This window comes from Humulus lupulus, chromosome 9 (assembly GCF_963169125.1).
Source record: "Humulus lupulus chromosome 9, drHumLupu1.1, whole genome shotgun sequence".
In the NCBI taxonomy this organism is placed as follows: domain Eukaryota; kingdom Viridiplantae; phylum Streptophyta; class Magnoliopsida; order Rosales; family Cannabaceae; genus Humulus; species Humulus lupulus.
Window position 1 is genome coordinate 183,732,334 of NC_084801.1, and position 10,784 is coordinate 183,743,117.

Here is a 10,784-nt window from a genome sequence, read left to right on the forward strand (position 1 = left end):
TTTAAATAATAATACTAACATTAATCTAATACAACATTCATATGTTCATCCAGGTTCTTTTGAGGCTTATGCATCACTAATATTCTAAAATTATAACTATTTGTAACAATAAATAAGATACTCTTTGTTCTACTCTTGATTCATATAAATATAACTTACAGCCAGGTTTCTAGCATTTATTTATTTTATGAAAAGGCAAAATATATTCCTAAACATTTTCTGCATCGCTTGAACCAGGACGAGCATCAAGATCCAATTCGTCGGCCACATCCTCGTCTATCCTCCATCTGATACACAGACAAAGCAAAAGCACTGTAAAATTACAATTCTCATCATAGAAAAGAGACATGAAATGTAAACCAACCACAACACAAGCACCTCTCAAGCACGAATTTCCCTTCCTTGTACTTTTGGTTCTTGTCATGTGCAACAACCTATTGAGATTCAACCGACATAAATCGAGTTTCGGTAGTAAATCACCAAGAGAATTTTGTTATGTAAGATCAGTTCATATCCCACAACACATTTCAACTTGAGAAATTATTAGTCCAGCAATCAAGAGATGAAAAGTAAAGATTGAGGTAGAAAGACAAGGCAAACTTACATATTTCCAGCCAAGAATTTGACCACAACAACAGCAGAAGATATCTTCTACAGTATGCAAACCAGAAAGCATCAATCTCTCCTCCTCATTCCCGAGCGTAACATTAACCCTGTATTGAAAATTCCACTAGATCAGAACCAAAACAAGAAAACTGAATCCTAGTCGTATTAATCGAGCACTGACATATAATACTATCATCTCAAAACTCATGAGAAACCAATCATTCTACATGCTTTGTTGAAAGATTTAGTATTTTGGAAAGACAAGAATAAGAAAAAATTGAAAACTCAGAAAGTTCATTCCTGAACTGGTATTTTAAAGCTGGTGATTTTAGGCGCTAGATGATTCTTTGACTCATCCATAAGTTTCAAAGTAGAAATTTTCTAAGATATCATTCATAACAGAAAAAGAAATTCATTTATTCAGTCCTAAATGGAAGCCTGAAATTGATAATAAATTGCACCCAAATCAAGTTTCAAAGAGAGCTTACACGTTGCTGAATAGATATGCTCTCCCTTTACGGCAATTGAATGTCTAAAGCACAAATAAAGTCAACTAGTTAGAGTAAAATCACCATATACTATACAATACAATTGTTAGAACAAAAACTATACATGTACAGATAACTTCGAGTGGCAGAACACCATATTTTGATGATAAGATTCTAAAGCAACAACCAGGTCCCAAAAAGAAGATTAGGAGACCACATTAGCCACCATTTTGGGTCTTCTTACAAAACCATGTGAAGACTGATTACTCAAAGTAAAACTTAAAGGATTCTGGCTCCTGCCCAGATAACTTTGTATTCTTCCCACCAATATTAGGGCAAAAGTTACTATTACAGTGAGTGACAGCAGACTAAGTTATCTTTATTTCCACTGTTTCAAGTTGAACTACGTTATATGCACTTGATACCCAATGACAGATAAAGACACTTTTTAAAACACTAATCTAATCTAATCTAATTAATTAGTTAATCCAACTGCATAATTTAATATTCAGGCTTGTCTTTAACCATACCCCAAAAGTTTCGAGGGTCACAACAAAACCTCAAAAAGATTAAGCACTCTTCTCTAATCAAGCTCGACTATTTCCTACTCAGATTTCTTGGTAACCAAGCAATTCGCCACAATTGCATGTCTCCACTCATGACACGCTAAATGGGTAAATTTTTCACAATCTCAATTACCGTCACCATGGCACCCAAATTCAACCCAGTCTACACAAATTACTGATAACCCAGTTCAAAAACAAACCCTAGGGTGAACAAAATCCCTAATTTTTAGGTTTTTGATACAGTGAAGAAGGCAATAGACAAAAATCAGTTTGAAACCCCAGGCTGAATCACAGACCAACAAAAAAAAAAAGGAAAAAACTAAAAGCAATCAGAATTCAGAGGTCAAAGAAAAAGAATTCGATGAGTTTCCGTAACAGAAAAAAGAACCAGAGAAAGAGAGAGAGAGAGATATATAAATATATGTATATATATACATACCCGGGAGAGAACATCGTCGGCGAGGGCAAGAGGGGAATCGCAGAATCGGCATCGGTAAGCTCTGCCGTCCAATTCAACGAGGAAGACTCTTCCCATGTTGACCTACCTTTGATGACTCTCTCTATACCAGCACAAATCTAAACGAACCGAAACTGATAATCCTAACTAACAATTGTCTTAAATCTGGCACTTCCACCCATATTGACTGTTTTTTTTAAAATTTTTGTTTTTGAATTTTTTAAACACAACAAAATAATTCTATATTTTGTTTATTTATTTTTAAAAAAATAAAAAATGTTTGGTAATTTAAAAACAAAATATAATAAATGTCTTTTATAACTTTTATTTTTATTTTTTATTTAACAATATGAGGTGTTTATTTGAAGAAGAGAAGAAAAAAAAAAAGTAAAAAATAATTTTGAAAGCGAAAAATTTTTATTTTCAAAATTTAATGAATTTTAATTAAAATTTAAAAAAATAATAAATAAAAATAAAGTTAGCAAACACATTATATGTTTAATTGTCAAATTTTTTATTAAATAAATAAAAAACTATTTTTTTTAAGTAGACATGGCGAAATGGGGCGGTGAGGCGGGGCGGAGCCCCGACCCGACTGGGCATCTTTGCCTCGACAAAACGGGGCAGAATTTGGGGCGGGGTGCCGCCTCGATTTTTTTTTTTTGTATACTCTAACCCAATTCTCTTATGCTACTTATATATATAGTACGTAAAATTGACATTTTATATGTGGTTTAGAATATTTTTAATTCTATATAGACTAGAAAGAATTATAAATATTGAAAAATATGTTTTATATAATTCATCCTTATTCTTGTATTTATTTTGTAAATTTTAAAATAAAAAAACAAAATATAATATTTGATGGTGTAGTTGATACCAAGTGTAAAATATAAAGATTACAATAAAAAATAATATTTATGCTTGGGAAAAATTCTAAAATTATAATTTAATGTTTCTTAAAAAAAAAAATTAAATGGGGCAAATAAGACGGGGCAGACCCACCCCGATTAAACCGGGGTGGGGCGGAAGTGGGGCAGGGCGGGGTAGACCCGCCCCATTTACATACCAATTTTTAAGTGTTACCAAAGTGTACCAATATTAGTCTTTATTATTATTATTTCTTATGAATATACTCAATTGTCTATGTTTTGAGGTAGAAAAAAAAATTGTCTCGTTATGTTTTCAATAATGTTTATGTGTATTTTATAATTTGAAATTTTACATATTTTATAACATTTTTAATTAATAAATTTTTATCAATATAAATAAATTATCATCAATTATATATAATTAAGTAATTATATTTGAATTTGAAACTATATATAATTGAGTGCAGTTAAGTTATATTGTTAAAATTTTATTGATCAAATTTGAGTTTAGGGTACTAAATATGTACAATTTCAAATTATAAAATATTAAATGAGTATTAAATATCAAGTCTTAATTTCGATAAAACAAAGATATCAAATGAGTATTTATCTTTTAGTAACTTGGTCCCAACTATTATTTTCTGGGAGTGTTAGTCATTCACTTCACTAATAGTAGATGACTATTGCTGTCAAAAAAAAATTAAAGTTGGGACTAGTTTGTCAAAATAAAAAAATAAAAACTAGCGACCAATTTGTGAAAAATAAAATATTTTGACATAGATATTGTTCAAGATTTATATACACAACTACAAAAATTAGCTTTTATAACACTTTTTAAGGATACTCAGTGAGAGTTCTTAAAAAATAATTTTTAGGACACGCAGTGCAAGTCTTAATTATTAATATGGGTCCCAAAAGAATATGAAGAAATTTGAGTCAGTGGGGACTCTTAAGGGCACACTTTGAGTGTCTTAAAAAATATTGAGGACACTCAAAGTAAGCCCTAAAAAAATAATAATAAATAAATATTTTCTTAAGAAAATTATTAATTAATAATTAAAAATTAAAATTAATTAATTAAATTAAATTAAAAAGAAAAAACAAACCCCAAACCCCTATCTCTCTCTTCCTGAAGCTTTCTCTTTCTCTCGTGCCTCACCTCTGCCAAGCCCGACGGTCGCTGTACCGGTCTCTGACGACGACATGTGCTGCACAGGCATCCGAAACCCCCAGTCCCACGAGTTGTTCTCCACACTCGCCGTCCTCCGCAACAACCAGTCAGACAAAGCTCGGTCGTCGCCATGGGTTCCAAGGAGTTCCACAACGTCTAGTGACCTCTGATTGTGGATCTAGCTACACAGTTGGACTCACCACACCATGGGGAACAAAACCCACATGGAGATCAGACCCAAAAGTCGTCGGTGTCACGAAATTTTGTGGCTTCTCGGCCATGTTCCGACCACCACAGAGAACAATGAGCTTCACCGCCACATTTTTCCTTAAAATATTTTTTTTCTTTTGTTTAAATGATGTCTATAAATCTATATTACGCATAATAATTTGATTTTGATTAAGGGTGTGCTTAATGTATACTAATTGTTTGATAAAATGCTTCAAATAATTTATCAATATTTTCGTAGAATTTTATGATTACTAATATAGATATTTTCCCTAGTATTATATTTATGAAATAAGTGGGACTTTTAGTGACAAATTGGTCACTTCTCTTGGCCTAGAAATTGATTGGAATATTAAAATCACTACTTTTCATTTTGAATTTGTACATCTAATCTAAGATACATATGTTTGATTTTTTTCTAGGCTGTTTGGGATTGTTTATATGTTGTGTTTGCAGGTTTTCAAAATTTAGGGACCTATAGACCTATAATTTCAAGTTCTAATAAATTTAGATTATTCGTTAAATCTTTAATATAATAACATTAATTTATTAAATATCAATATTGTTCCACTAAAATTGTGAGACTGCATTCTTGCAATTACAGATATTTATTTACATAATATTTTTAAAGATAAAAAACGTCATCGATTTAATCATTACATACAATTCAATCCTATATTAATGGTTCATAATTAAAGATAATGTAACATTCTGGATAGACAAGACCATTACACTTTGTATTTCCTAATGTTATAAATTAATTGTTTTTTTAATTAGTTTATATTAAAAAGTATTAATTATTTAATTTATTCAATCAATTTCAGAAAAAATATATTTTTATTAAATGGGTATCCAATCGAGCCTCGACCCTAAGACAAATTAAAGATAGGGGAGCCATTCCCTACTCCGCCTCGCCCCATTTACATCCTATAGTTGATTGTCTACATTAGTGTCGTCTTAACCCACACCTGCCAACATATTAAGTACATGTGTGGTCAAAATTGTATAGGTGTGCGATAATTGGATTCCATCACACACTTCCTTACGTTTACATTTAAGTTTTTTTTTTTTTACTAATGACGACATTCACTTCCTTACGATATTATTATATTTAACGGTAGATTGTAAACATGATTTAAATTTAAATAAATTAAAATATGATACTTTTTTAGATATTTCACAATAATAATTATTTAAAAATAATAAAATTATATAATTTACAACTTAAATAAAATTTAATTAAACTTAAATTTGATTTTATTTTAAACATATTATATATAATATTTTGTTGTCATTGCCAAATTAAAAAACTATAATAAATATAAACTTAAACAAAATTAATTAATTAATTAAAATATGATATTTTAAAGATATTTTATGATAATGTAATTAATTAAATCATATTTATTTAAAAATAATAAAGGCATACATATCATTTTTTTTATCTTATAAATTTGTGTGATAATTTATTTTTTTATCAAGTGATTGGAGTTATTTTTCTTTATCAAATTCACAAAAGGACATTGTGAAATAAATTAGAAATTAAATATAGTTGATGCATGTATATTACTTTTTATAATATGGATTTTTCTATTCTTATTTTATTTCTATTATTAATTTCTTTTTAAATATTATTATATTTTATATATATGTGATGTTACCATATAAATATATATATTTATGTCAACGTTGTGTTTATGTGTTATATATGTAAAGATTATTAATATAAATATTTATATATACTATAGAATTATAATTCATTTTATTCTATATATTTTAAAACAATGAACTGATTTTTATTAAAATTATAGACAATGTTTTAAATTTTAAAACTAAGCAAACATGCATTGAACGTTGCTTCTACCTAATATATATGAGAAAATATAATTTTGGCTCCTATATTTTTTCTGAATATGCAATTAGACTTTTGTTTTGTTAAATAACAATTTAGATTCTGTGTTTTACAAAATTGATCAAAATAGTACCATAAATTCTATTTTGGTCAAAATATTTTCAATTATAAGATTAATTATTGGGTATTTAGCGATGCAGTGGGTTCAGAAAACACAGAAGGTGGTCGAGGAGCTGATAATAAAATATTATATTAGAAAATATTTTTACCAAAATCAGGTTTATGATACCGTTTTGATTCATTTTGTAAAATACAAGATCCAAATTGTTATTTAATAAAATACAAAAACCAATCACGTATTCGAGAAAAACACAGAGACCGAACGACTATTTTTCCTATATATTTATATACATACATTAGTTTTATAATAATGGTGATTGATTGGTAAAAAATATATGAGCGAGCTAAAGAGACTAAGGGTGGCTATGACCCCTTAACTTTTTCTTCCATATATCTTTGTATATTGTTTTTTTAAAAAAAATATATATATTGATCCCAAATTGAAAAGAAAAAAATTATATATATTATTATAATCTTTATTTAAATAACCATATTTGTATTGTATATACATGCATACACATACATATCTATATTTAATTCCTTTGATAATGTTCAATTATATATTCTATAATATTTAAATTTTCAGAGACTGACATGATAATAACGTTCATGAATTATTCCAGGCCAAATATTATATACATGTATCTGAAATTAATAATTCTCCCACCAATTTTTTTTTATATATATTTTATTCCACTCTTGGATACAAATTTCTTTTTAAATGGCGAAAAAATTCTTAAAGTCAATCACATTTCATTTCAATTTCATTTTTATAAGATTATTATGTATTACCCATTATTCTTCACAAATTTTGGTACAATTAACCACGTTTGATTAAAACATTGAACATTAAATAACGTGTTTCGTTATTTTATTTATTTATTTTTTAAAAATGAGTTGTTAATATTAATTCCATGTATGAAGTTTATTCTTTTTCTTTTTAACAAAAACCATGTACGTATGAAGTTAAAATAAACGACAAACAAGCTCATGAGATCAATTAATCATAGTAAAAGTTAAAATCTCCTTAACTAAAATTAATGTTATATTATAATAAAAATAGTAAATTTTCTTTATATTTGTGTATCGTGAGAACAACAACAACCTTTGTGAGAATGGGATCTATAGGATCAAATCGTGAGAAAAATAATAGTATGTTTGTCTTTTGTATATTTCTATGTAACGAACAAAATAATAACAAATAACTAACTAAGATCTGATCACAAACATCGAAATCGAAATGAGAAATGATAAAACAATAGCAAACTAAACACAACTTACAAAATTATATCGTTCAATCAAAATTATCTCTTGTTTATTCCACGGGGGAACAACCTATTAGGTTTGCAGTCTTTGTTAGCCACTTAGCTTAATAACAAAGTCTCGGTTACAAAATATAGAAATCAAAAACTCCTTACAAGCAAAGGATTTTGGTTCTTGAAGAATGAACACAAAATCTAGTAAAAGAAGAATTTACAATTGAAAGAATAAAATGGAATGTGTCAACATGTGAGAGTAAAAAGAAGTAGTCTTATATACAAGTAAGCAAAGGGTATAAACTGTAAAATGTTCAAATTGGAAAGGTTAAGTGGCAAGTTACTATCTAACTAAACTAACTTCCACATTAATAATTATATTTACCTTTAGAAAATCATATGGAAAGAATTTACAACACCCTCAAAAAAGGGTTCACAACATTATAGAAAGGCATAAAGATAAGAGAATACAAAGCTATTTTGCTCTATTTTTCTTGTACAAGTTCTTCATCATTTATATGGTCTTGAAAAACCAATCTTTCATCACTTAATTTTGTATTTCTCTTACTCTTATATCTAATGCTTATAGTTTAATCTGATGTTTAAATTCATCTCAAGTTTTGTTAACATTTTTTTTTTGTGTTAACATATAATAAAGTGATCAATTAAATATTTTAAATAATATTTAATATTTTCTAAAACTTATAAATGATAAAAATTTATAATTTGAATACCATTGAAAAATTCTTATAATTTTTTTTTTAAGCATGTGGATCACTACAAGGATAAAATCTAGATTTCAATTTGAGGCACTTTGATTGGATTGGATGATGAAGACTATATCGACATTATCCTAAAAGCTTGGAATTCCACCTTATATAATTGGGTCCCATATTCTGCAAGAGCTCTACTTATTTAGGTGTACTTCTTTGAGATCTTGGCATTATTCAAAAGGTAGCCCCTTATTAGATGTCCCTAAACTCCAAAATCATTTTTATTTTAACTATATTTTTAAAATTTTATTTAGAGGCAATTCAAAGGGAAGCTTCTCTAGTTGGACATTCTATATTCCAATTTTTTTTTTTAACTTTACCAAAGTTATTTATCTTTGTTTGGTTTGTGTTATAGGTTTTATCGGCCTGTCAAGAGAATTACTTATTTTTTAGGAGTCTTATACGCTTTTCAAGCTGAATCTTTTGTGATAGCAGTTAGACTTTTATGTGCTCAAAGACTTATTCTTTCGCTTGATGTAGTTTATTTTTCTTTTTTCTATTTTTATGATTATTTTTACTTGTTTTTGGCTTTGAACAATACTTTAGTCTATCAAAATTATTTGGGTATAAATTTTTCCAATGTAATTTTTTTTTTTGTCTAATTTTTCGAGAACATTTTTGCATGCTCTTTGACTAAGTAATGTTTTTTGTTAGTTAGAAGAACTCCTTTCTCCAATTTGTACTTTCTATCCTCTTTAGTCTTCTTTCTAATTTGAGTCATACAAGTGAAACTCACGTCCTTCTTGGTTGAAATTAAAATGTATTTATTATAATTGACATGTAACAAATTGACTAATAACTATCCTTAATTTGAATTTTTTTTAATTGTAATGGCTTTCCAATTAATAAGAGAACTACGATGTATTATATACACAGATCTTTTTAGAATATCGAAACTTTACCAAGTTGTATTCTTACACGACTTTGCAGAAAACCCAATGGCTATAACCCTCAGATTCTAAGAGCTAAAACAACAATAATAATGTCAACTTATAGACTTAGGGTTTATTAACACCTGAACCATACTAAAACCTCTTTATTTTTCTATAACTAATTGTCACTTTTGCTTTCTATAATTGTTGGCCGAAATCGTGATCAACATTTTTTATTACTCGCACACCCAAGGTCAAAAATGCTTGCTCTATGAATCATCTTCGACCAACTAGTCTTTGTAATACATTGTAAAATATTTTTTCATGGTGATTGTTAATTATTTCAATCGACACCTTAGTTTGAAAATTTAAATAATAATAATAGAAGTTCGGATAATCAATAGTGAGTTTCAAAGTCATGTTGTATCTATCTGATAGTCTCTTATCTTTTCTTTGCCGATAACACTATTTTTAAAACAAAAACAAAAAATTACTCTTAGCAGTTGTAGTGCTCTTAAAGATATCCAAACTATTTATAGACGTGCTTCTAGATAGTCAAGTTATAAAATTTTCAGAAATCTTCTCTTGGTTTCTAACCCAATATGCCTAATCATAAGATAGTTGTATTCCAATACACTTTGGATATGACCATTTGTGATTGTCAAGCAAAATATATTGGCCTCCATCATTTCTTATTGTGGTAGAGAAAAATGAACCCTAATTGGGGAAATTACTAATAAGTTTGGAAGTTACTTTTTCTTGTTGTATCAGACTCTTGCTACTAAATAATAGGGCATCTTTTTCTATATATAAAAACAAAAAATAAAAAAATAATAAAACATTTGAATTTCATGTAAGAAAAATGTTTAAAATAATATTGAGCTTTCATTACATTTAGAGAAGTTCAATCAATCAGTCCATATATACTTTTTTTTAATCATAATCAACATCAGTTAATACTTTTTTTTATCATAATCAACATCAGTTAATTTTAAATAAAAAATAAAATCTAACGCGGTTTATTATTTATTTATTTTATACATTCTCCCTAAAGTTACACTATTTAATTATACAACAAATAATTTCAAATTTACACATTATTAGAAACACACAACTTGTAATATCCAAATTTTAAATTTGGCAACAAACTACGAATTTAAGTATCAATTAAAAAATATATTTTTTATAATCTAAAAAAAAAAAAAAAATTCAATATCACTATTATTTTTTAATATCAAGTATATTATATTTTATTATATAACATAATATTAATAATTCATACACAAATACCACTTAACATCTAAAACACACTTTATATTTTAAAATAAAATATAACTATTATTCTAATAATTACACAGTAACTTTTAATTACGTCCAAAAAAAAAAAAATTAATACTTGAGTATATTTATTAACAAAAATATAGTATTAGTAGGACAAAAAAATTACTTTAATATTTAAATACAACTATGAATAAAAATTTAATATTATTAACGTCTAAAAATTAATTTATACACTATAACAT

The 10,784-nt window shown here is 27.3% G+C and overlaps 1 protein-coding gene across 1 annotated transcript; it reads right to left on the bottom strand.

The window, feature by feature from the left end:
• On the bottom strand, positions 1-2,290 carry LOC133801538 (protein yippee-like At5g53940). The gene is made up of 5 exons (XM_062239774.1): positions 2,100-2,290; positions 1,095-1,138; positions 605-713; positions 379-434; positions 1-287 (listed from the first exon to the last, which is right to left on the bottom strand). The coding sequence occupies exons 1-5, from the start codon at positions 2,193-2,195 to the stop codon at positions 209-211; spliced, it is 384 nt and encodes a 127-aa protein (XP_062095758.1). The 5' UTR covers positions 2,196-2,290; the 3' UTR covers positions 1-208.
• Positions 2,291-10,784: the final 8,494 nt, after the last annotated feature.